General features: G+C 43.5%; 1 protein-coding gene across 1 annotated transcript in view; it reads right to left on the bottom strand.

The window, feature by feature from the left end:
* The window catches only part of hap1 (huntingtin associated protein 1), a gene marked incomplete at its 5' end in the record, with an annotated part of 97902 nt that overhangs the window by 26130 nt on the left and 43914 nt on the right, over window positions 1–27858 (bottom strand). The window contains 2 exons of the mRNA XM_084318365.1: window positions 19842–20030; window positions 24941–25224. Of these exons, the coding sequence (XP_084174491.1) occupies window positions 19842–20030; window positions 24941–25224 (473 nt within the window). The remainder of the gene's footprint in view (window positions 1–19841; window positions 20031–24940; window positions 25225–27858) is intronic.

Below are 27858 nucleotides of genomic sequence, written 5' to 3'. Positions count from 1 at the left end.
AGCTGAGACCACTTATCGATTTATCGATAATTATCGACAACTGCGTGAAATGTGGCGTCACTTATCGAATTATTTTGCATGTTAAAAAAATTATAATAATAAAAGTTTAAAATACTAACGTTAAATAATATTTCTTTTTAGTTTAAGAAAAAAGTATTTTATACTTTTTATTTTACACATTAAATAAAAAAAAGATATTTATTGATAATTTTGTCCCGATTTATCAATTCTCACATAATTATCTTTTATCACAGTTAAACTGCAATACAAACGACCCAGAAGTATGACACACAGTAGCCTAGTGAAAACGCATTATGAGCCAGCAGTATGACACACAGTAGCTTAACTCTTTAACCACCATCATCCCAGTGCCCAAGAAAAGCAAGGTCACTTGTTTGAACGACTGGCGCCCCGTTGCTCTCACTCCCATAGTGAGCAAAATCCTGGAGAGGATTGTGAAGAAGTCCATCCTCAAAGAGATCCCACCCACCCTAGACCCCCACCAATTTGCCTACCGGCAAAACCGCTCCACAGACGACGCAATAAATACTGCCCTCCACCACGCCCTCATGCACCTGGACAAACCCAACACCTATGTGAGAAAGCTGTTCATAGACTTCAGTTCAGCTTTCAACACCATAGTCCCCTCCATACTGGACACCAAGCTCAGAGACCTGGGCCTCAACCCCAACCTGTGCAGCTGGATCCTGGACTTCCTGTCGGATCGGCGCCAGGTGGTGAGGATGGGCTCCAACATCTCTGACCCCCTGACCCTCAACACAGGAGCCCCTCAGGGCTGCATCCTGAGGCCCCTCCTCTACTCGCTGTACACCCACAACTCAGCGTTTCCGTTAGCCGGTAATTACCGGTATTTGACCGGCAAAATCTGTTGAAGTCCGACATATTTAATCTCTCCGGTCATAGTGTCCGGTGAAAATAGTTCCCTCTGGGCACAGTTTGATTATTTGAATTGTATTTGGATGGGCTGGAGTTGGGTGGCCTATGCGATGAACGAAACAATCATTGCGTTTGTTGTCGTTGCTTCGCTCAGCGAGAGCTTGCTGCTGGATTTGCGGAAGGCATGCAGCTGCAGACCCACAGAACCCACCAGCTTTGCTGGCACAGTGCGGTCCCCAGACCTGGAAAGCTGCTCTGCGGGTCTGCAGCTGGATGCTTCTTGCAAACTAACTGCGGCCGGCTCGCGCTGATAACAGCTTTCATTGTTGGACCGGTTGCTTGGTGGAGCAACGATGAAACGAATGTAATGAATCGTTCGTCGCATGGGCTATTTAATTTTGGCCTGTTTTGGTACGGTTCGGGTGGTCAAGTTGTGCTTGGAGGGAGTTGTTTTCACCGGACATTATGACCAGCACCAAGTCGTTGGGAGGTGGAGATATACATCACGCAAACCCACGATAATGTTGCCGTCTCTCTCTGCAAAATTTCTCAGTTCTTCGCTTGATATAATTAATACAAATGTCCAATATAACGGAATTCGTTAGCTCATAAAAATGTGATTATAACAGACTGCTGTTTAGTGTCGGACCGACTGCCCACATACGCAGTCTATTTTATTTCAAGTCAGCAGCAGCACGGAGTATCGAGGGACTTATTTTATTTGGAATATATTAATGACTGTATACGCAAAAGTAGCCTATAGTTTTAAGTAATAATATTATAAATCTACATGCCTTGAGGATGACATTCTTTATTCAATTGTTTTAAAGCTCAATAAACTATGACCGGAATTAATCTCATTTGTCCGGTAGATTGAAATCTTGCAGGTCACGGAGACCGGCAACAATTTTTTCTAACGGAAACCCTGAGCTGCCACACACAGCTCCAACCTGGTGATCAAGTTCGCAGATGACACGACGGTCGTAGGCTTGATCACCAACGGCGATGAGACAGCCTACAGGAGTGAGGTTGTAAACCTGGAAAAGTGGTGCCAGGAAAACCACCTCACTCTCAACGTCGACAAGACCAAGGAGCTGATAATCGACTACAGGTGGGGAGGAGCGGGACACAACCCCATCCACATCAACGGGGTCGCAGTGGAGAGGGTGGCCAGCTTCAAGTTCCTCGGGGTCCACATCACCGAGAAGCTGGACTGGGGAGTGCACACTGGCCACGTGGTGAAGAAGGCCCAACAATGCCTCTACCACCTCAGGCGACTTAAGACATTTGGAATGGGGCCACAGATCCTCAGGGCCTTCTACAGAGGCACCCCGGAGAGCATATTGATAGGATGCACCACCGCTTGGTTTGGAAATGCCAACCAAAGCGACCGCAGAGCACTGGAGAGAGTAGTGCGAACGGCAGAGAAGATCTGTGGAAGCAAACTACCCTCCATTATCTTCACCGAGCGGTGCGTCAGCAAGGCACACAGAATTATGAAAGACCCCACCCACCCCAACCACAAACTGTTTGAGCTCATGCCGTCTGGCAGACGGTACAGGAGTCTCAGATCCACCTCCAAAAGATCTCTGAACAGCTATTTCCACCGGGCCAACAGGCTACTGACTGAGAGACTCTGAACCATCATGGTCACATACAAAATGTCTTGTTAAAGTTATATTGTATAGTATAGGATTATTTTAAGTCTATGTGTTGTATTGCAATGTATTGTATTTGTATGTATATAATGTATTTTATGTATATAATGTATTTATCAAACAAGTATTGCAATGTATTGCACACTACATCGCCCCTTTCTAAAATAATCCAGTCTTTTAACCATAGATCGCGAGATATGACGCGTTATATGCAATAAGGCCAAATCGTTCTGGTTGATCGTCTGAAACCCCAAATACTCCCAAATCAAAAGGTATATGCCATGTTCCTTCACAAAATCATCAGGGGGGGGGGGGGGGTCGTTTCAACTAGAAACTGCAATCGTGTCTGTCTAGCATGTTTTACGTCCGGTAAAACATGACACTGATCGTTACAAAAACATGTTTCAGGTTTGGTAAAATAGACATAGAATATACCAGGGGTGGCCAACCAGTCAGAGACTAGCCACAAAAATTACTGTGGTGCCACAAAGAGCCACACCATAGACCAGCGTTTCTCAACCTTTTTTTCAGTCACGGCACCCTTCATGTGTTTATAGATCTCACCCTCTGCCCTTTGAAGTTGCTAATGTCTTTTTTATTTGGGCCTCACACTCACAGGGTTAAAAATACCATGTGAGACCCACGGTTGCAAAATTACAAAATCACTTTTAGCCGTTTAAAAAAGAAAAGTCTGTTTTTAGCCGTTTAAAAAAGAAAAGTCTGTAAATGTTTATTTAAAAAATGTTAAGCACATGTATAGTCAATTGGTCCTGTTGTTCAGCCTCACAATGCTATTGGATAGTAAATGTGTTTATATGTCCCACCCTCTGGCCTCTGAAGTTGCTAATGTCTTTTTAATTTGGGCCTCACAGGGTTAACCTCTTAAGCCCGAGATATACACTGGGAATACATTCCCTGAGATCCATAGATGTCCCTAGATTCAGATACCAAGAACATGCAAATGGACCATTTAAAAAAATATCTGTAAATGTTTATTCTACGTCCTTATGGAATGAGTGACATAAAAAAAAAAAAAAAAAAAAAATTTTTTGGATGGAAGAGCCACACATTGGCAGGCAAAGAGCCTCGGGTTGGCCACCCCTGGAATATACCTTACCTTAGCCAGAAAGTATTCCAAAAAGAATAATTCCCAGTGATCGCATCGCCATCGCGATTACCCGTGTATACGTCTATACTCGTGTATAAGGGAAATGGGCTTCAGGCAACAAAATCTCGAGGCGATCGCTGTGTCTCTCTGTCTCCGAGGAGGAGGAGCCCTTGCACAAAAAAAAGAAAAAAAAGAAAAGGTGTATCCACACCAAGCCATTCCAGTTCAAAAGGTAGGCGATACTGCCACCTGGTGAGATTCGATCGTCATTGCAATTCAAACACAGGCAGATGAGCCATGAGTATACTCGGGTTTTGGCGCTCAACGGTTGGCGAGATAACCCGACTATACTCGGGTATGGCGCCCAAAGAGTTAATGAATTATGAGCCAGCAGTATGACACACAGTAGCTTAATGAAAACACATATGAACCAGTCGTATGACACACAGTAGCGGAGTAGCCTAATTAAAACACATATGTATGACCCAGCAGCATGACACACAGTAGCTTAATGAAAACACATATGACCCAGCAGCGTGACACACAGTAGCTTAATGAAAACACATATGTATGACCCAGCAGCATGACACACAGTAGCTTAATGAAAACACATATGACCCAGCAGCGTGACACACAGTAGCTTAATGAAAACACATGACCCAGCAGCATGACACACAGTAGCTTAATGAAAACACATATGACCCATATGACCCAGCAGCATGACACACAGTAGCTTAATGAAAACACATATGACCCAGCAGTGACGTTTGTTGTGGTGCAGGGATCAGACAGGGCAGGACTGAGCTCCAGAGAATTGGCTTTCCGATTGACCCATAGCTTTAAGCCGATGTTCTGTACAGGACTTGACAGGATTGAGTGGGGCTGAGAAACGCAGCACTGAGCCCCTTGTCTTGGTACTGTGGTACAGTACGTTTAGAGTGGTTGTGTACCAGATCAAGTCTGAACATTGGGTGTAGTATCGATATATATATAAAATAAATTGCTTGACAATCCCATGTCGTTAACGTTAATGTGCAATACAAATTATTGGAGTGAGGTGAACAGACTGAAAACATTATCTTATTAGATAAAACAGATGACGTATATCTATTTTTATTGCATATGTTGACAAAGTGTTCCGTTGAGGACATCATTTTGCAATATTACAATATCGTGATGATATCGTATCGCGGGGCCTACTGCATAAGTAACCCCAGTGGTTCTCAAATTTTCAGTCAAAGAGTCTACAGTCATTCTTACACACATCTGCTTGCAGAATTTTTTTTAACATTCCCAGTACGTTTGACTATTTTAGTGAACTGGTGAAGACCTGACGAAGATCCCAACTCGGATTGAAATGTTGTCACCAGTCAGGATAAACTAGCATCAACCCGTCATTTCACTACCACACACTACCAAAGGGTTAACCCTTTCACTGCGACAATACAGAAGGTTAACCCTTCCACTGCCACACGGCAAAGGGTTAACCCTTTCACAACCACACTACAGAAGGTTAAAAACCCTTTCACTACCACACCGTCTGTAGTGTGGTAGTGAAAGGGTTAACCTTCTGTAGTGTGGTAGTGAAAGGGTTAAAAACGGCTGCGAGTCCTATTTTCTTGACCATCTGAAACTTTTTAAGCCACACACCTCCTCCCAGCATGAGCATGTTGGTGTGAACAGTCTCCCCTACAGGCAGCCATGTATGCATGAGGCACGGTGTTGGTGCAACAAGCTGGAGTTTTACACATCATTTGAGCCAATTGGGTATGCAATCATGAATACTGCTAGACAATATAACTATAACTAAACCCATCATCAGTGTTGTAGTACTCGAGTCCAAGTACTGGACTGATTTTCAGGACTCGACTTGGACTTGAGCACTGATGACTCGGACTTGGACTCGAGCATTGACTGCATTTGGACTCAAAAGGTGCAGACGAGGACTCAGACTTGTTAATTGATAAATAGTTATTTATAAAAAAAAAAAAATATATATATATATATGTGTAATAGGCCCTAATCATTTGGCATAAGATATTGATGGCTAGTGCATTTGTTTGGCTATTGTGTCACAAAGTAAATAAACTCCCTTTGAAATGGTGACCGCTGTGTCATTTATGTTTAATGTAGACCTTTTTTTATTTGTATGTCAGCTCTTTGACTGCCAGAGTGGAGTGAACCTTGATGACTTGGACTCTTGACTAAGGTAATGGGGACTCGACTTGGACTTGGACTCGAGACTCGAACTTGTGATTTAGTGACTCGTCTACAACGCTGCAAGCCACGATGGATGAGTGGTAGAGGTGGGTTAGCCTGAATTAGCTAAAAGAAAGTGGACCTTTTCTGGTTTTAGGTTTAGGCTTTTAAGATTGGAGGTCAAGGTTAGTTTGATGAGGAAAGAAAAGCTGCTATCAAGGTTAAGCAAGAACTAGTTTTAAGAACTGATTTGGTTTCTTAAAACCATTAAATCAATACTTTGACACAGTTTAGAATATTTGTTTTGGAAACGATAACATTTCTCTCCGTCGTGTCACATAGGTTCATGCAAACTGCATGAAAATAATTCTAAAAGTAGTCTATTTCAAGCTGGCAGATTTAGTTTATGTAATCAAATCAGTGAGGAAGGATTCCTGATAGATACTTTTGGTCCATGCATGCCTCAGTGACATAATTGCCGTCAATGGCAGCACTGTGAACATTCTGGTCATCAGAACATTTCTACCCCTGTGAATGTACACAGCGACAGTCATTCCAAGATTTTTTTTTCTCAAAACTAAACTGTTGAAAAAACGCCGGCCTTAGTCCTTACTACTCCTTGGACCTTAGGGCCTGGCTATATTGATCCATCAAACCAACCAAGGGGATAAATCAGACAGGTATTGCTGTCCATTGGTTTCTTTTTACATTAGAACGGTGCAGGTCATCGGTTTGTAAGGCTAGGAAGAAAGAATGTGAGGACCACACACTTCTCTCTAAAATATTATTCATTGGACTATGGTATTAGTGTCTTCATCAGGGTGTACAGAGGCTGAAACGTGTTGGTGTGATACAAATGATATAGTCCAATAAAAAATATTTTTACTGCAAGAGAGAGAAGTGTGTGGTCTTCTTGTTTTTGTCAAGACAATTATATAGATGATTATAATACATGTATTTGTTGTGAGAATTGTGTTCACCTATTCATGTTATTTAGCCTAGGTTTCTTTTTACTGTATAAGTCGTGATTAATTTAGTTAATTTTGTTTTGAACAAATTTTTTTATAATTTTGACATGACATAAAACTAGACACACAAACATTAACAGTAAATATCCACAATAAATCACAGGACTATACAGTCCAATATTTGAATCAATATAAATGTAGGTTATCAGATATATACATAATACTTACAATACAATACATACATATGCTCTTGCTCGCTCTTCTTCCCCCCCCCTCATTTAGTTATGTGTACATTTTCGCTTTAATTTAATCATCAGCTGTATATAGATTTGTTTAGTCGCTGGGACTCTTGCAAGAATAGCCTTGCTTTTTAGACTAAAACAGATCTTAACACAGTAAAACACACACACTCCCTTCTATGTCATACTGTGTGAGATTACACTCAAATGTCAAGTCAAGTCAGTTTTATATAGCACATTTTAAACAAGAGCAGTTGACAAAATGCTGAACAATTTACACAAAATTTAAGATAGTATACTCAAACCATTTAAAACATATATACATTAAAATCACATTAAAACTAAGCGGATGTTCTGCACAAGGGATTTAGAAGGCCAGGCTGAATAGATGGGTTTTAAGCAGTGATTTAAAAGTGGCAAGTGACTGGGCAGACCTAATATTAGCAGGTAGGCACGGGGCAGCCACAGCAAAGGCTTGATGGCCTCTGGTTTATAAGCCTTGCTCTGGGGACGTCCAGGAGCATCTGGTTAGAGCACCTCAGAGCTTAATGGAACCATATTCACAGTACAAACCGCTGTACTGTATTTATGAAACAAAAAAACGTATCCTATCTTTCTTTAATCATGTTGTGTAACACAGAGAAGCAGGGATACTTTCCACCACATCCTCCTGTCCTGTCCTGGATTAGCGCCAGTGTTGCAGTGTTGGACTAAGAGGTGCAGCGCCAAGCTGCCCATTCAGACAGAGACGGCCGCGGGGGAAATCAATGATACGCTGTCCATTATATCAGATTAGCTGCGATATATATTATTATATATTGCCATATGTCTTGGATGGGGATGTGTGGGGTGTTTGGGGGACTGGCTGTTCCGGGGGGGTTCACATGCCTTCGAGCAACATTGTACCTTTGTACTTATTTTATGCCTATTCTTATGTCTGCACGTTTACGTTGCACACATTTTATTGTCTTTTATACCTATTCTTACATCTGCAATTTAAGCATTGTTTTTTTTATTCAGTCAATTGTGTGCTGATTTTATGCCTATGTTCATTTTATAATAATTGCTGTGGGGCACTCTGGACTGCGGTCCATGTGTGAAAAGTGCTACAAAGAAAGTTATTCATATTTATTATTATTATACTGTAAAAATGTATGCATTGAAATGTCTATAAAGTCTGAAAATAAGTTTGAAATTGTCCTTTCGAGAATAAATAAAGGTTTGAATGAATTAGAGCGGGTAATTGAATTGTGCTATTATTCTAATTTGTGACCTGTCCTGTCTAAATGTTGAGCGATTTGCAGTGTCAAATTTCCCACGGGATAATAAAAGTATTTCTATTCTATTCTATTCTATCTAATACGTCCAAACCATTTGAAACCTACAATCATGTCCATTTCAACCTAATCACTGGGATAAATCAAGGTTAAATTGCAACTCTGCAAATGTGTCCTCTCGTGTGCGGCAGATTCCAGTGCACCCACAGAAGAATTATTTGGGGGGGGGGGGGGGGGGGTACAGTAGAGGGTAGGTCTGGGGTCATTTCATTTCACAGACGTATTTGAAGGGACATTAACCCTTTCACTGCCACACGACAGAAGGTTAACCCTTTACTATCACACAACCGATGGTCGCCGTCGGTTGTGTGATAGTAAAAGGTTAACCTTCTGTCGTGTGGCAGTGAAAGGGTTAACCGGCTGTTGTGTGGCAGTGAAAGGGTTAACCCTCTGTGTATTGTCGCAGTGAAAGGGTTAACCGTTTTGGTAGTGCGGCAGTGAAAGGGACATTAAGTTCATCGATTCCTTTTCACTTGATTGCTTTTCCATCCTTACTGACAACAAAAGGACCACTCTCCTTTTCAAAAACGAAAACACGCATTTGACAAATTGACTGTATACCGCGGAAACCAAAGCCTTGAAAACCCACAACACAACAGAATAGATCAACGGAGTAACAGTACGTCCAAATACAGCACGCTCTTATAATGAAAGACAGGTTAAGACATATGTCATACTGCATCACGGTGCTGCTGCAGAACGTGTGAACACACACACACACTCTCTCTCACACACACACACACACACACACACACACACACAGTGACCTTCACACACTTTGCGGAGGCATGTAATCTATTTGGAGACCTGTCTGTCTAAGTCACAGCTCAATATTCCTTTTCCACACAATATCAATTCTATACAGGATCCAAGATCTCCGCAAGGCACAGACACCAAGACAAGCGTACACAGGCTCTCCAGTCAGCAGCAGTGTGTGTGTGTGTGTGTGTTTTGTATGTGTGTGTGTGTTTTTTTGTGTGCGTGCGTGGTAGCCTGTATGACACCCTTCACTGTAAAAGCATGACAAGCACCATTTCAGATCATAAAAATCATGCATTCAGACATGTAGTCCATGACATAATACTCCAGTTACAACACAATTCCTGTGCAAAGCCCCAGTGCACCTGCTGTCAATAAACCTCTTTTATGGTTCCAGAATGGGGACTAAAACATTTTCCACAGCCATCTTCACTCCTTCCTTTCCCTCTCCTTGTTTCTTATATAGCCTCTCCAGACCACTGATCTCTCTCCCTCTCTCTCATTTTCTATGCTCATATCACCTCTGTCTCCCCTTTGCCCTTCATTCCGTCCCTCGCTACCTCACCTTGCATCATCTCCTTGCACAGGACGTTCTTGTTGTTGTTGTTGTTGTTGTTATTATTGTTGCCGCTGTATTTCCTCTTCTGCACCACCACCTCCAACCCCAGGCTGGAGCTGCTCTTCTCGTCCTCCTCCTCCTCTTCCTCCTCCTCGGACACAGAGGAGCTCCACACCTCCATGGTGACCGGGGAGATGCTGCCCTCCGTGTCTCTGTCCATCTCTCCGTCCATCCCTCCATCCATCCCTCCGTCCATCCCTCCGTCCATGCTTTAGAAAATCCCTCAGATTCTTTTGATTCTAATTTCAGTCCACTGTTCAGAGACCTGCTATTGTTTCCTCCGCTAGCATTCTATAAGCCCAGAGGCCAGATCAGTATCCTCTCTACAGTATAGCGTGTGGGTGTGTACCTGTGTGACGTCTCTGTGTCAGTGAGAGCCTGAGCTCCTCGGTGTACTAATATGTAATCCCTCTCTGACAGTGTCGTCATCCCTGCCTCCGTGTACTTGGCCACGCTGGACTACCAGGAAGAAAGAGGGGCGAGGAAAAAAAGGAGGGGTGGAGGAGGAGAAAGCCTTGCGCAAAACAGAAAATCGGATATTGATAACAAATATAGGGCCCCGTCCAGGGGCAGAAAATTAACTACCAAAACCATAGGATGAATAACACCCTTTCTGTAAAGCTGATCGAGTTTAACGAGAGATTGCACTAAGCCCATCCACCCCTCTGAGGCAGGGGGAGATGGTATATTCCAGTCATGGCAATATAGCTGCTGTCAGCCTGCCTTCCTCTATGCGTAATATTGGTGCAGACTGGGCCATGCCCCCTTTATAGGAGCTGATGGAAGCAATAGTGTAAACACAGACTGAGATTGTAATGTGTGTACAGTTTTGACAAGAGCTATGGTGAGGGGCACGCAATGCCTGGTTCCTTGCCGGACGATGTCACCTTCAGCAATAACCACATTGGTCCTCGTGAACTCACATTAGATTCTTTCTTAATAATCCTCCAAGTACATAATGAATACAAACAATAAAACGATGCACATTTCATGAATTAATCACAAATATGCCACTGAAGGATTGAGGTACATTTGAACAAATAAAGAAATCAGAACAAAGATATTTTAGTCCATATGGTTTGAGGATTGTGTGGTTGGTTGCTTTATTTTCCTATACTAAAATGAAATATCTCTAAAGTTGGGCGTTCCGCGTATGACAGCTTAGCTGTCTTTACATCTGATATCATTTTAAGATAACATAAGAATGATTTTCCAAGATCAGTGATAAGAGAATCTTGCTGCCGCACCCCATGTCCTCTCTCTCTCTCTCTCTGCAATCAAATATTAACCTCCTCTTCATAAATCTTTCACCCACAGGCGGCCAGTCTCAGGTTAAGGTAGCAGTGCTGCACGCAAGGGGCCACAGAAGGTCACCATCTCTTCATTAAAGCTCCATGGCTTCTTTTCTGCTACGTTCCTCCTCTGTTTTCACTCTGAAATGAGCCTCGCATCACAGAAAAAGCATTCGCAAGCTGCAGACAAAAAAGGTCTTCAAAGCCAGCAGCACCCGTAGAAAACACCTAACCGATACAACTGATCACCGCTGCCACCAAAGGAATGGATTCACTTGAGTTAAGATCAGTGCTACAATAGAGTTAGGCATGTAGAAGTAGCCCTCCATGAAAAACTGATGATTAAGTGGAAATGCTGTAGTGTGTCAAGCCCTTTGTTAAAAAATAAATAAAAAAAAGCCAAGTGCTTTTAGAGGTTATTTAGTAACACTGTCTTTTATCCAAAGCACTTTACAACATATGCCTCAAATTCACCCACTCACTCACACACCGTCGGCGGAGCCAACAGTGCAAGGTGCCGACCTGCTCATCGGGAGCAGTTAGGGGTTAAGTGTCTTTGCTCAAGGACACTTCGACATGCTGCCCGGGAGGAGCCGGAATCGAACCGGGAACCTTCTGATAACCATACCTCCAATTGATAATGATCACACACATCCAAAAATATCTAAGGAGTTCTGCACATATTAATGTAGTTATCGTACATCCCGTACCCCTGATGGAACCATCTTCCAAATGCACTCATCCTCTCCTCAAGCCCCCTCTTCTGGCCTTTTGCTCCGTTCCTTACTTTCCCCTTCTCCCTCTCTCTCCCTTTTCCCCACAGGGCCCCCTGTCCTCTCTAGGGATGGGCGTGAGTAATCGATTACTCGTAGCTATGAGAAAAATCGATCTTAAATTATTAATATTTTTTATGAAAAAAGAAATATTAAAGTCAAGTCAAGAGTTTTAATTGCCACGGCATACAAGTATACAATGAAATATATATATATTTTTTATACATATTTGTTTCACATGTATGTGTAAGATTATAACTGTTTGTTGGTTTCCTTAAACATATACGCGAATGAACTAAATTTTAGAGTAATACACGATCACTCGAGTATAGCATGCGATCAATCGATCTGGATTTTTTCTTTAAAATGCCCATCCCTCCTCTCCCCTTTGATCAAAAGCTTGTCCACACTTATTCAAGCCAAATCCATCCTCGCCACTGCAGATAGGTACAGTCAATATTGACCTTTCATACAACACAAGCCTTGCCTATACAGATGGAGGGCAGATATCAGTGCACATTCTTTGACCGAGCACTACACACCCTGTAGGTCAATAACCACCGTGATTTACAGGCAACAGCAGCTTTTGTGGAAAGACAGGACTGCATAACAACCCTATAATGTCCGTATTAACCCATTCACTACCACACTACCAAATGTGGTGGTCACTGCGACAATACAGAAGCATAACCCTTTCACTGCCATACGACAAAGGGTTAACCCTTTCACTACCATACTACAGAAGGTTAACCATTTCACTACCACTTCTGTAGTGTGGTAGTGAAAGGGTTAAGTCGAAGTAGCAATGCTACATTGCACTCTGGTTTGATGCCAACTTCATTGCATTGTATTCTGCACTTGTACTTAGTTAGAATCTAATCTAACTACTCAACTGATAAAGGAATGGATTAATGTGAATCAGTTATTAACTAGGAAAGGTATGCACCATTCCACCTTGATGCTTTCCAATATACCAACATATACAATAACAAAACACAGAGATTACCTAGTTGTTGTCTGTAAAACCATAGAGTGCTACAGGATCCAAGGTGTGTGTGTTTGTTTATATGAGCATTTGTCCTTCACTTTGCACAGAGTGCCACAGAGCAATATATCACATAACCGTATGCTCACAATGTGTGTCTGTGTGTGTGTGTGTGTGTGTGTGTGTGTGTGTGTGTGTGTGTGTGTGTGTGTGTGTGTGTGTGTGTGTGTGTGTGTGTGTGTGTGTGGGGGAGGGTAACAGCAACCAGCCAATTTACGAGACTTAAACGGATGATACCCCCATGACGTGTATGAAGAAGACACAAACAAAGAGGATCATACATTATTTGATATGATCACACTGTCACTGCAGAATCACAAGACACAGAGGTCCAAATACTTCACAAGACGTCAATGGAAAAAACCAAACGGAGGGAACGGAGGGAGAAAAGACAGCCTGCATCAATACAGTGTAAGTTTACATTTATTTAAAGGAACACGCCAACATTTTGGGAAATTAGCTTTCCGTCTTCTCCAGAGAGAGACAAGAAGATGGATACCAGTTTCCTCTCTGTGCGTTCAGTAGAAAGCCATCTGGCTGCACATTAGCCTAGCTTAGCACAATGAATGGAAGCGGACATGGCCGGTTAGCCGTCAGGATAGGTGTTAGTTGGACGCGTTTAATGCGTAGGCTACCCGTACATGTCACATGGTAAATGGCTGCTTTTTTATATATCGCTTTTATCCAAAGCGCTTTACAATTTGTTCCTCACATTTTACCCATTCACTCACACATTCACACACCGACAGCGGAGGCAACCATGCAAGGTGCCAACCTGCTCATCGGGAGCAATTAGGGGTTAAGTGTCTTGCTCAAGGACACATCGACACGCTGCCCGGGAGGAGCGGGAATCGAACCGGGAACCTCCGGATTGCCAGACGACTGCTCTACCTTTGTCGCCCCCACATCAATGTAAATGTGCCAAAGTTAGCTAATGAGCTAGTTTTCATCCAGAGTCCCTGTCTAACATGCATGTCTCCTGGTGTGAGAGGAAACCAGAGTCACTGTCTAACATGCATGTCTCCTGGTGTGGGAGGAAACCAGAGTCCCTGCCTAACATGCATGTCTCCTGGTGTGGGAGGAAACCAGAGTCCCTGTCTAACATGCATGTCTCCTGGTGTGAGAGGAAACCAGAGTCCCTGTCTAACATGCATGTCTCCTGGTGTGGGAGGAAACCAGAGTCCCTGTCTAACATGCATGTCTCCTGGTGTGGGAGGAAACCAGAGTCCCTGCCTAACATGCATGTCTCCTGGTGTGAGAGGAAACCGAAACCAGAGTCCCTGCCTAACATGCATGTCTCCTGGTGTGGGAGGAAACCAGAGTCCCTGCCTAACATGCATGTCTCCTGGTGTGGGAGGAAACCAGAGTCCCTGCCTAACATGCATGTCTCCTGGTGTGGGAGGAAACCAGAGTCCCTGCCTAACATGCATGTCTCCTGGTGTGGGAGGAAACCAGAGTCCCTGCCTAACATGCATGTCTCCTGGTGTGGGAGGAAACCAGAGTCCCTGCCTAACATGCATGTCTCCTGGTGTGGGAGGAAACCAGAGTCCCTGCCTAACATGCATGTCTCCTGGTGTGGGAGGAAACCAGAGTCCCTGCCTAACATGCATGTCTCCTGGTGTGGGAGGAAACCAGAGTCCCTGCCTAACATGCATGTCTCCTGGTGTGGGAGGAAACCAGAGTCCCTGCCTAACATGCATGTCTCCTGGTGTGGGAGGAAACCAGAGTCCCTGTCTAACATGCATGTCTCCTGGTGTGAGAGGAAACCAGAGTCCCTGCCTAACATGCATGTCTCCTGGTGTGGGAGGAAACCAGAGTCCCTGCCTAACATGCATGTCTCCTGGTGTGGGAGGAAAACGCAGTCCCCGGAGGAAACACAGGGAGAACATGCAGACTCCACACAGAAAGGCCTCCCGCCGGGGTTTGGACCCAGGACCTTCGTGCTGTGAGGCAGCGGTGCTGACCACTGTGCCACCGTGCCGCCCACGGCTATGTGAATCAAACACTTCAGAGCGGTGCTTGCTAGGTCACTGGGGAGCGGTGGCCTAAAGCTTGGAGAAGCGTGCTTGTGACCCGAAGGTCACCGGTTTAATCCCTCGGACCGGCGGGGGAAATCTGGGCCCGGGAAGTGAATGAAAAACGCTCTCCAAGTCCCTCAATATCCACAGCCGAAGTGCCTTTGAGCAAGGAACTTAACTGGGCCAGTGGCCAACGGTGTCAGACTGTGGTTGTAGTGAGCAGCCGCAAGGTGTGAATGTGTGTTAACTGTGTGAATGGGAAGTAGGGCATTTCTGAAAAAGAGCCTTTGTGCCGAGTGAACCTACCCTGGGTAAATAAAGGTTAAAAGTCATGACAATAGCTTAGGCCAAGATAGCATTATGGAGAGTTGTCCGCGTGCAGCAGTCTCAAAAAGATAGCAGTCCAAACGTGCAACACAATCTCATCTGAAAACGTTCGACCACAGGGAAAAAGATACATGATTTACATGTTTAGCCATAAGTCATATATTTATTTATTGTATCTGCAAAAGTCCAAAACAAATGCCGCAACCAGGAGTTGAGAGTCATTGCAGTCGCAGGCGAGTGCTCCCACCACTATTTAACTATGATTATAGTTAGAGTTAAAGGAAAACTCCAACATTTTGGGAAATTAGCTTATTTGGCATCTACCCTGGAGTTAGACAAGAAGATACATACCCTTTAGTAGGAGTAGGAAGACGCGCACCGTTAGCCTAGCTTAGCGTCAGTCACTGGAAGTAGGTTCCTCCATTAGCCTAGTTCCCAACGTCTTCCTACTCCTAGTGCATGCACAGAGAAGAAAAAGGTATGCATCTTCTTGTCTAACTCCAGGGTAGATGGCAAATAAGCTAATTTCCCAAAATGTTGGAGTTTTCCTTTAAGGTTAGTTTTAACATTCTTTTGACGGTTATGGTTAAGACATAAAGTTAGGGTTAAGGTTTTGATCCCCAGCAGAGGAACTTAAACGTTTTTTGAAAACGTAAAACGATTTTGAATATGTAATATATGCAATACGTACACATTTTCAATACAATACGTAAATATCTGACTTATGGCATAACATAACGTACATGATGTACCTTTTTTCCTGTAGTCGATTAGTACTTTATTTACATATTTTAAGTGAGATCGGGCTCAAATAGGAAACTAAAAAAGGCATAGCAGCCCCTCCTCTCCTTTACCCAACTACCCTCCAGGGATGAACAGCAGGTACAATCAAGCTTCAGAAAGTGATATCAAGTCTGCCTTGGGGTTTTGCTCAAATGTGAGGGAATCAATCTCTACTAAAAATAATAATAACAAGCATTTAGCTACTTGGAACAAATACACGTATGGCACAAGAGGCTATGAATGAAGAGTAGAGTAAATCCAGAGTGTAAAGTGGGTTAACACTAACCTAGACTAGAGAAGGTTCCTATCTGAAGGTGAGTTGACAACACCCCATACATACATGTATGTTGGTTCCTTAACTTAGATTTGGCTAGATGAGATTACTCAGACTGCATGTTAATATGTTAATATGTTATTCATTCAAATCAGTATGTTATTAATACATCTGGTCATATGGCATTGGCACATTGAAAATGAGTAGACAGATTTGTATCGACCGATTCTTGATCATTGTTGAAGGCCTGAAATAGTCCCGGTCTCTGATTATACATGATTGAAACATAAAGGCCAATGATAGTCCTCCAACCAGAATGCAAACAGCATAAACAAGCACGGGTTGTTTAAATAGAGCACAATTACTAATGTACTACCAGTTTCTCATTTAAATCGTTCTAAATTTACACCCCTAATTGAATTTGGCAAACCGACATGCCAACCACGTCAACGTGACATAAGAGTGGTCAGTGTTCACAGGCTAACGCTACTGCAAAGGCTGCTGGACGAGGTCTACATGGTTTGCTGCGTAAGCAGCTAAGTCACAGCGGGCCTAATCGGCTTGGTTGGCATTTGGCATCTGTGAGCCACAGTGTGCTGAGAGGGAAGGCGTGGAGATTACCGTTAGGTCCCACACTCAGGTCACCTCAGGGGGAGTAGGTGAATAAGCTCCTGCCACAAACGTTACTCCACCAATATAAGGACAAATAATAATGGGAGTGTCATCATAATTAAGGAGACACCCGTCATTAAGTTCCCCCCACAGTAAAGGGTTCTTTTGGTGGCTCTGTACCAGTGGCGGCCGGTGTGAACTACATGGGGGGGTGGGTGAAGGGGGGGGGGGGGGGGGGCAAGCGGACAGCTGACCAAGTGGACAGCTGACTCGACATACGTTAAGTTAAGTTGAGTTAATTCATACTACACTAGTACACGTATGATCAATGCAATAATGAACACATATATATATCTTGTCATTTTAAACAAGTTACCATTCATTCATTCATCCATTATGCGTCACCCGCTGCGAAATTAACAACAACAGAGAGAGAGCGAGAGAGAGTGAGAGCGAGAGCGAGAGAGAGAGAGCGAGAGAGAGCGAGAGAGAGAGAAAGCGAGAGAGAGAGAGACCGCATTAACTCACTGTTTAGTTGAAACGTGGTCCAGGAGGGCTTGATAAAGTGTCCACTGTTGTCCCACAGTCCCAGACTGTTGATGTATATCCACTGTCCAGTGCTAACAAGTAGCTTCTTGTTAGCACAACACAACAGTACTGTGATGAGCTGTGTTACTGTCCTTGCCCATTTCCGCGTCGAACAGCCTGCAAACTACCTGGCGTTCTATCGCCCTGCTCTAAGACAAACTCTAACCTTAACCAACTTTGAAAGAGTGCCTAAGCTTAACCGTCGAAAGAACTTGCCGTCACGCTCTAAGACAAACTCTAACCTTAACCAACTTCGAAGAGTAACTAAGCCTAACCAGAAACTGGGTCGGACAATCAGAGAGAGTCTCCGAGAAATGCGGCTACGGAAAGTACTGGCGTCGGCCAATCAGAGAGCGTCTCCGATAAATGCGGCTACGGAAAGTACTGGCGTCGGCCAATCAGAGAGCGTCTCCGAGAAATGCGGTCAGAGAGCGTCTCCGAGAAATGCGGCTACGGAAAGTATAGACGCTGCTTGCTTACATGATAATAGATCGCTTGAAAACACGCCCGGCTTCCATCATAATACATCATATTTCAACGCACAGCGCGTTACGCACTGATTGGCTGCGACGGATACAGCGATGAAACCAGTGCACGCCCACTGTAAGCGCTATTGCGTCTAGCCCGAGAGAAATGCGGCTACGGCTAGCCCGAGAGAAATGCGGCTACGGAAAGTATTCTCTATCAGACAGTCACTTCCTGTTAATGAAAACAATTAATTATATTTGATATATTAACATTATATTGTGCATTGGAAACACAAACACTTAAAATGAGTAAATATTATTCATTTTAAACATGTTTATTTTATTTATAGGGCTATAAAAAAAAAGAAAAAAAAAAAAAATGTCTTCTTCTTTTAACCAGGGAGGGCGGCGCTCTAGCGCCCACTATCGGCCGGCCGCCACTGCTCTGTACTGGTGTTTGGATGCTTTTCCTGACATTGTTTAGTTGTAAATTAGCCCTTTGTCAATCAATATGTTCATTAGTGGTCGACCGATGTGGGTTTTCATTGGCCGATGCCGATATTTAGAGAGCGAGGCTGCTGATGGTCGATTCAATGTTGAAAAGAATTGTTTTTATTTTAATATTTATATTTAATTATTATTACGTTTTTTTTTTGCATCTGATAAAATACAACAATTTAACAATAACAATAATGAGACATAACATTGCTGAAGTTAAGTTCACTCTGTGAATATAATGCAATATCAGCTCACTAGCTTAGATGGTTGATGACGGCTAAGTTTGCACTTGCTAACATTATCCTAAATAAACATTATTATTAACTAATTACGAGTTAGTTAAAATGTTGCCTACATTTATTCTGGCAGGGACATTACCAGCCTGTTTACCTGCACACTTACTAAAGCCTTTCACGGTCTGACATGATGTATTGTTGACTAGTACAGGCCATACTTTCACTGATCGCTTTAGCACTGTGCTGTATCTACTCACCAGCCTCCAATCCAATCCAATGGGGCAACAGTTTTAGCCTTCGCGAAATCCGGAATTTCATTTCCCCAGGGGAATCAATAAAGGAATATCTTATCTTCAAAAAATACAATACATGTCCTTTTCCAAAATAGGAAGCTCACAGTATATTCAGATGTATTCTACAACTCAAACATTATAATGAGTTTCATAGGCTTTATGCTATCTGTATGTTTCCTAGTTACATGCGTAACTGGCCTATGAAACCCATTATAACTTTATACGATGTATGATTTGCAACCATTTCCTCAGTGGAACATATGAAGACACATCTGATTATACTGTGATCTAATTATCCCCCCCCCCCATCCCCCAGTGCCTAAATAAGATTCCAGAGTGCCATAATATGTCCCCTTTGAAACAAGATGGGTTATCATGTGAGAAGAGGTACCCTGCCACTTTGATCATGGGACACTTGAATTCACTAAGCCTTTTTGTCAGAAACGTTGTTGCAATCAGTTTTGCATATAGGACCACAAAATCCCCCAATCCTGGTTTATTTCAACATTCACAGGGTATTTTTAGAAACTGGGGTAGCTCTTTTAATTATTCCAGTGAAAGCGCAGACCCTGGTACTGGTAAAAAAAAAAAACCTGACCACTGACATGCTACAGGTATCTATTAATAAACGTGAATGACAGAAATAAATAAAAAGTTTGCATTTTGTACTACATTTTGTACTTTAGGTTGTACTTTTGTAGTTTGTATATTGTATATTCTATATAGTGTTTGAACTTTATTCTTTTTACTTTCTTTACTGTATGAAGCACATTCTCAGGGGCTCATACAGAACCAAGCATTTCACTGTAATGTACTTTATAAGTGACAAATAAAACAAAACTTGAACTCACAGAAGTACTTGAGCGTCTCCTCTATCTGCTCGTGCGTCAGTCCCAGAGCGGCCTCCGGGGGCAGCAGCGGGGTGTGCAGCCAGTCTTCGTGCTCATAACCAAACAAACAGTCCGCCCGCAGAGTGTAGTTGGGCTGGCCCTCCGATAGCAGGCTCACTATCTCCACCTCCGGTAGGTCTGAACAAAGGTCTGGGGGGGGAGGTGTAGTTAGTGTGTGTGTGTGTGTGTGTGTGTGTGTGTGTGTGTGTGTGTGTGTGTGTGTGTGTGTGTGTGTGTGTGTGTGTGTGTGTGTGTGTGTGTGTGTGTGTGTGTGTGTGTGTGTGTGTGTGTGTGTGTGTGTGTGTGTGTGTGTGTGTGTGTGTGTGTGTGTGTGTGTGTGTGTGTGTGTGTGTGTGTGTGTGTGTGTGTGTGTGTGTGTGTGTGTGTGTGTGTGTGTGTGTGTGTGTGTGTGTGTGTGTGTGTGTGTGTGTGTGTGTGTGTGTGTGTGTGTGTGTGTGTGTGTGTGTGTGTGTGTGTGTGTGTGTGTGTGTGTGTGTGTGTGTGTGTGTGTGTGTGTGTGTGTGTGTGTGTGTGTGTGTGTGTGTGTGTGTGTGTGTGTGTGTGTGTGTGTGTGTGTGTGTGTGTGTGTGTGTGTGTGTGTGTGTGTGTGTGTGTGTGTGTGTGTGTGTGTGTGTGTGTGTGTGTGTGTGTGTGTGTGTGTGTGTGTGTGTGTGTGTGTGTGTGTGTGTGTGTGTGTGTGTGTGTGTGTGTGTGTGTGTGTGTGTGTGTGTGTGTGTGTGTGTGTGTGTGTGTGTGTGTGTGTGTGTGTGTGTGTGTGTGTGTGTGTGTGTGTGTGTGTGTGTGTGTGTGTGTGTGTGTGTGAGAGAAAAAGAGAACAAAAAGGCAGCCTTCAATCAATAACCCACAGCAGTGACATATCATCTCTATGTTTATGCTGCCCTCTACTGACAATGTATAGAGTTATAGACGTACACAACTCTTTTACCTCTCCTGCTGTTTACAAACATACCGTGTTCGAGCCAATCAGCAATACCAACTGAGTCACGTGCAAGCTGCTGCGCTAAAAGAATACGATGGGGCTCTATGGAGAAACCATGGCACTCCCTTGACTAAAAGTAGTTTCAAACGAAAACGGCTGGATGGCGTTTTGCCAAAATCAGCATGGCTGTGAGTGTGAGTCTTTCACCTTTTACATATCTAGTTTTGACATGGATTGATTGTTTAGATCGCTAACAAATGCAAATATATTGTAGTCTGCCCGGTGTTCTGACCAGGATTACGTTCCTTTCTGCCTCGGTGATGCGCGCACACACTGAGAGTCTGACGTATACGGCGAACAGGTCCATTCAATGTCCTCATCATCACCAGACCTCTGAGATGAAATACTTTTAAAGGGATAGTTCTATTTACTACTTACCAATGACGTTGACCAGTAGAGTCTTTTTCTCAGCATAATCTATGATGTTCCTCATACTAGCTCTGGATACCATTGGGGTCAAGCTCCTGTCTGTACAGACTGACTGAATTCTTAAGATAACTGAGATCTACTCCACAGCGCTGCACCAAAGTAGATTCCAGTTGTCTTCAATCAGCTTGTCCAGACAGGACCTTGACCCTATTGACCCAGGTGTGTGGCTAACTAGCCGGACCTAGTATGAGGAACAACTTGGACTGTGCTGAGAAAGGACTCTAGCGATCCAACATCATCATTAGTATGCACTACAGTATGTAGTAAATAGGACTAGGGTTCCAAAAATCTGAACTATCCCTTTAATGTTTAGGGATGAGTATAATTAAGTAGTGCAGCGGAAAAAGATGTAGGTCAAGACAAACGATCGCTACCATATCCCATCTACATCAGAGCTTTACCTAAACAATGGTATATAGGGCCTCTGTCTGTCTGTCTGTCTGTCTGTCTGTCTGTCTGTCTGTCTGTCTGTCTGTGTTCGTGTTCCAACATTTAATTTTTGTGCAACCATATACACTGTACTTAAAGGGGAACTCCAACATTTTGGGAAATTAGCTTATTTAACATCTTCCCTGGAGTTAGACAAGAAGATACATACCTTTTTTGTCTCTGTGCGTGCATTTTAGCTTTGGGAATAGACGCTCCGTTAGCATAGCTTAGCTTCATCACTGGAAGTGAGGCAGGACAGTAGCCTTACAGTGTATTGCAAGGTCTGACATTGACCAAATTTGATATGCATGACCTTGGTGGGCTCTAGGTCAACTCCTGAAAAGGGGGTCAATGTCAGACCTTGCAATCAAAAGTTAGGGGGCGCACTGAAATTATGGCAAGGGTTATTAGCCCCCTAACTTTTGATTGCAAAGTCTGACATTGACCCCCTTTTCAGGAGTTGACCTAGAGCCCACCAAGGTCATGCATATCAAGTTTGGTCAATGTCAGACCTTGCAATACACTGTAAAGCACTGTAAGGCTACTGTCCTGCCTCACTTCCAGTGATGAAGCTAAGCTATGAATGAATGAATGAATGAAAACTTTATTTAACAGATTGCAGAATGGGTACAATACAGTACGGCTCAATACATACAATTGTTAAGGGGATGCAGACCTGAGAAAGACGTTTGTCTTGTTTCCATCAGGGTCCCCCATTTTCAATTCATATAGACATATATGACATACATGACATACAGATAGTCAGTACTGCTACATCTATACATTTATGACATACCAGATTTGCAAATACAGTACTGTTTGTGATACAGAAGGAGTCAAGAAAAGGGAGTATATACATTTGACGTAGAAACTGTACATTGGAGGAGGTTGGGTGGGGGGGGTTGGGTACATTGGGATATTGACAACCATACTGGGTAATTTACATTGGAGGTGGTTGGGGTTAGACATCGTCTAACCCTATGCTAACGGAGCGTCTATTCCCAAAGCTAAAATGCACGCACAGAGACAAAAAAGGTATGTATCTTCTTGTCTAACTCCAGGGAAGATGTTAAATAAGCTAATTTCCCAAAATGTTGGAGTTCCCCTTTAAATATTAAACTTAGTTCTTTATTAAAGCTAGAGCGCCGCCCTCCCTGGTTAAAAGAAGAAGACATTTTTTTTTTTTTTTTTTTTTTATAGCCCTATAAATAAAATAAACATGTTTAAAATGAATAATATTTACTCATTTAAAAAAAAAAAATTTGCCAGCCTCCAGATCACCCCTAGTTGTAGGCTGGTAAAGATATGCCTCCTAAAATGTCTAAACGGAAGTACAGGAAGTACAGGCTTTCCGGTTTTGACAAAACAATTATAGAAACGTGTGAAGTGCACAATATTTCCTCGTTTAAGCCACTGCAACGGCTTTGCCTGAAGAATTTACTACATGACCGGGACGTTCTAGTTTGTTTGCCGCCAGGATTCGGGAAAAGTTTGGTCCGTTCGGAGGCAGCTTCCAGCGGAAGTACATACACCGGAAATTCTACCCCATAGACACTTTCGGCATTAGTTCTTTACCAGGCTTTATCTCACGGAGATAAAACTGCGACAATACAGAAGTGTGGTAGTGAAAGGTTAACCGTCTGTAGTGTGGTAGTGAAAGGGTTAAAGGTCTGCCTACAACTTGTGTTCCACACGTTATTTTTCCCTCTGTAATGCTATAGATTCAGATAAATACTATGATCATAACGGCATAAAGCCCCATGCTGCCTGGTTCACGTTTGCGGTCACATCCCTGAGGTTGTAATGGCTGTGAGTGGAGAGGGACAACGCAATGGCTTAAAGAGGTAAAGAGCCGGCCAGTACCCGAAAAGGTCGCTAGTTCGATCCCCGTCCCCGACAGGAGGGTGTATTCCAGCTGTGAACTAGTGACTGAAGGGTGGCTGGTATTGCATCTACAGTGCCCACTGTTCTGCCTAAGTGCCCTTGAGCAAGGCACTGAACCCTAAAACTGCTCCAGGGACACTGCACTGCGACCCCGTCCACATGTTTGGGGGACTGTATGTATGTGTAACTTGGAGGGATATGCTAAATCAATTTCAATTGCCCGGTGTACATTAAATTAATCGTCTAACGTTTTGAGGGGTTCGCATCTGTGACACTGTGGTTGCTTCCGAATTCATAAAGTATGTACATCATACTACCATAATTTTCGCACTATAAGCCGCACCTGAATATAAGCCGCAGCAGCTCAATTGAATGATGTGTACATATATAAGCCGCACTGGACGATAAGCCGCAGGTGTTTTAATGTTTAATTACCATATGTAAGGGTTCGTGTACAGAGGGGATTGTCGGGAAAGAGATGGCTGTTTGAGGAAGCTCCCATTTATTAACTTGCAGCAGCTGTGTGCCTGTGAGAGAAGAGCGAGTGAGAGTTAAAGGTGGTGGACTGTAACCTGTAAAATCCATAGATTTAGGAGGTCCCCTAGTGGCCGTTAGCTGTAAAAATCCATGGATTAGCCGCACCGTTATATAAGCCACAGGGTCGAAAAATGGGGGGGAAAGGTGCGGCTTATAGTCCGAAAATTACGGTACATCTTGTTGGAGCGTACTGTTCAGTACATGGAGTGCAATATGTGTGGTATACTACATACAACATAAGTTTAAAATACACACACACACAAATGATGCTTCAGTGGCCATTATGTTATTTTTTAGGTTTGTTTGGAAAATACCCGCTGACCCAGAACCGAAAATGGTGCAAAAAGAATTGTGGGATTAAAACTATCGTTGTAGCAAGTAGCAACCATCCGCTCCATACTTCAAATGTTTGGAGCTCTTGGTATTCATACAAACTTCTGCCGCATACATTATTTGCATACTAACAGATCACATACTGAAAATTGCATACAACAATATAATAATATTTTAGAATGTATACATACCAGAATGTATATCCCGGACCGTATTGTATTCTTTATTCTTATTCGTGACTTTCGTTTTTGACTACCTATATGTTTATTGTTTACTGGGAGCGATCTGTAGTGCCGAATTTCCCTCAGGATAAATAAAGGATTTCTATTCTATTCTATAATGTAGTATGGTGAAATCAGAAGCAGCAGTGTCCTTGGTAACGACCCTAACACTGCTCATTACCGATGACCAACGATCCCAGTCCAACATGGAAGCATGGCTGACTCACCTGTGAGGGTGGACACGTCGTGGTGGCTCCGTTGCCCTGCGTCACGCAGGTTCCCTGGTGAAGCCAGGTGCAGAGGCAGGGGGTCCAAATCGAGGCCCCCCGATCCCTCCAGCTGCCCTCCATGGAGGGAGCAGGCTGACCGGGCGTCCAGGTGGGCCTGTGGCGGCCGGGAGAGGGGAGAAAAACGAGCGGGAGGAGCAGGGTGGGACAGCGTGACAGTGGCGGGAGGGTTCAGGGTGATGGGGGATCCAGGGGTGGGTGTCCCGGTGTGGGACTGAGGCCCCCTGCTGGTTCAGGGAGAGAGCGCAGGATCCCTGGGCATCAGGCACTGAGGCTGAGAGAGAGAGAGAGAGAGAGAGAGAGAGAAAGGGAAATGTTAATAAAGGATTGTATAGGATTTTGTCATTATCATATCTTAAATCAATGGTAATGATACACAAAACAATAGGGCTGCCCTCTCATAGTCGATGAATCTGTCCGTTTGGTCTTGATTTTGATGTTTTCTTACATACTGAATTAATAATTTCCTGTAAAAGTATACACAGCTCTGGTAAGTATGAGATTTAAACAGGTGCTTTTGCATTACTGCATGTGGGAACCTCAAATCTTGTCTGAATTAACTAGTTTGGTTTTGTCGAAATCAAGTAATCGATTAGTCGACAAAGTCCCATTAAGACAACTAAGAATTGATTTCGTCGAGGACACAGCCCTATAGACCAGTGGTTCCCAACCTTTTTCACCCCAGGGACCCCCAAACATCTCTGATGAAATTCGCGGACCCCCTCCTAATAAGATACCATACATTTTTTTTTTTCATTTTAATAACAAACTGCTTATACACAGGCATATGCATCACAATTAGACCCACTATGCTTCTTTAACTTGTGCCTTCAATCAACAAATCTCATCTTGCACCATATGCATTTCAAAATGTTTGGCCAATATTCAAATCCTGTATTCATCCTCTCAAATCAGTCCCTAATGGTGAACGGTTTGCATTTATGGAACAAATCAATGCAACAAATTAAACTAAATATGAGACAGGAAATTCCAATCAGTAGCAGAGAGAATCTGTCCTAGCTGGGTTTAATACCTTTTTTTTGTCATTTTAATAACAAACTGCTTATACACAGGCATATGCATCATAATTAGACCCACTATGCTTCTTTGACTTGTGCCTTCAATCAACAAATCTAATCTTGCACCATATGTATTTCAAAATGTTGGCCAATATTCAAATCCTGTATTCATCCTCTCAAATCAGGCCCTAATGGTGAACGGTTTGCATTTATGTTGACTGAAGTAAGAATCCACTGCAGTAAAAATATCCTCACCTCGAGTGGTGGTAGTAAGGTTGACTGACATGAGAATGTCCTGCTTCAGATCCTCATTTTCGATATATTGCACATAAACGATGAGCACAGCCTCGTCTGCGACAGTTGTAGTTTCATCAAGTTGTATGGCAAATGGACCCTTTCTAAGCTTTTCTGACAGCTGCTGCTCGCAATCACTTGACATCTTATCAATTCGGTCTTTCACTACATTGTTCGAGAGTGGTACTGATTTTAGTTTATCCGCCACCTGTGGGCCGCACAGTTTCTAAACCATTTTGATGCAGGCTGGTTTGATGAGCTGCTCGCCAATATTGTGCGGTTTCTTTGCTTTTGCAATTAAAAGCGAACACTCAAAGGAGGCTTCGGTAGCCTTCTGTAAATCACTGCCACCCCTGCTCCACGCTACTCTAACATCAACAGGCTTGTTCGCCTTGAGAGACTGTTCTTTCCTCCGAAAAAAGTCCGGATCCTTCCCAACGGTTTCTGGGTGCTTAGACGCCTGATGTCTCTTCAGCTTGCTGGGCTTCAGGCTCGAGTTTGCCAACTTTTCTCCACAAATCACACACTCAGGTCGTTTGTCTGGTCCCTCAGTGAAGCCCATGGTGATGTAATTTTCGCGATTGCTGTAGGTCCTAACTTTTTTTGCAGATGAGCTGCCGTCATCTCCTTTTCGTTTGTCACACATTTTCGCCTCTGGCGGCTGACTGCAGACGAGCCGAGAAAGTTAACTAGCGTGCTAGGCTAGCTACAGAAAGTGATACAGTCAACTGATTCGCGTTTTAGCGGCTACCCGGTAGCCTACTGTTAACGTTCAAAAATCATGTCTAGATGTTTATTTTTTTATCTTTATTTTTTATTGTAGTGGAGAGACTATTCATGCTTCTGATGATACAAATATGCTAATTAAATATTTCTATAAAAAAAAAAAAAAAAACTCAAATCATCTGTGGTCTGGCGGACCCCCTGCGCCCCCTGGCGGACCCCCAGGGGGTCCGCGGACCCCAGGTTGGGAATCACTGCGTATAGACAGTTTCAAAATGACAACAACAACTTTCTAAAAAGCCCATGCGCGGGCGGCCCGGTAGCGCAGCGGACTAAGCGTCTGCCTACCACCGCAAGAGACACTGGTATCAAATCGGGCTGTCAGCGGTACCTCCGGCTTGGTCGGTCGTCCATACTGATACAATTGGCAGTGTCAGCGGGTGGGAAGCCGGTGGGGTGTATCCTGATTGTTGTAAACAGCGACTCCTACAGGTTGGTCAGGGTGCCTGCACAGCGAGGGAGGGAACTGGGGGAGGTAGTGTGATCCTCCCACGCATTACACTTCCCCAGTGAGCGTCCTCGCTGTCAGGTGGGAAAAGAAGCGGCTGGCTGACTCTGCATGTATCGGAGGAAGCATGTGATAGTCTTCAGGGCTCCCTAGACCGGCAAGTGGGGGGCAAATGCGCACAATGACCAGGAAGGGGAGGGGGGAATTGGCATAACGACAAAAAATTGGGATGGGAGAAAGAAAAAGAAAAAAAAAAAAAAAAAGGAGGAGGAGGAGGAGGAGGAAAAAGTAGATAAAAAAAAATAAAAAGCCCA

The sequence above is a fragment of the Notolepis coatsorum genome (assembly GCF_963971535.1).
Source record: "Notolepis coatsorum genome assembly, chromosome: 7".
Taxonomy (NCBI): domain Eukaryota; kingdom Metazoa; phylum Chordata; class Actinopteri; order Aulopiformes; family Paralepididae; genus Notolepis; species Notolepis coatsorum.
Note: the sequence above shows the minus strand (reverse complement) of the source record. Positions and strands in the feature narration are given on the sequence as shown.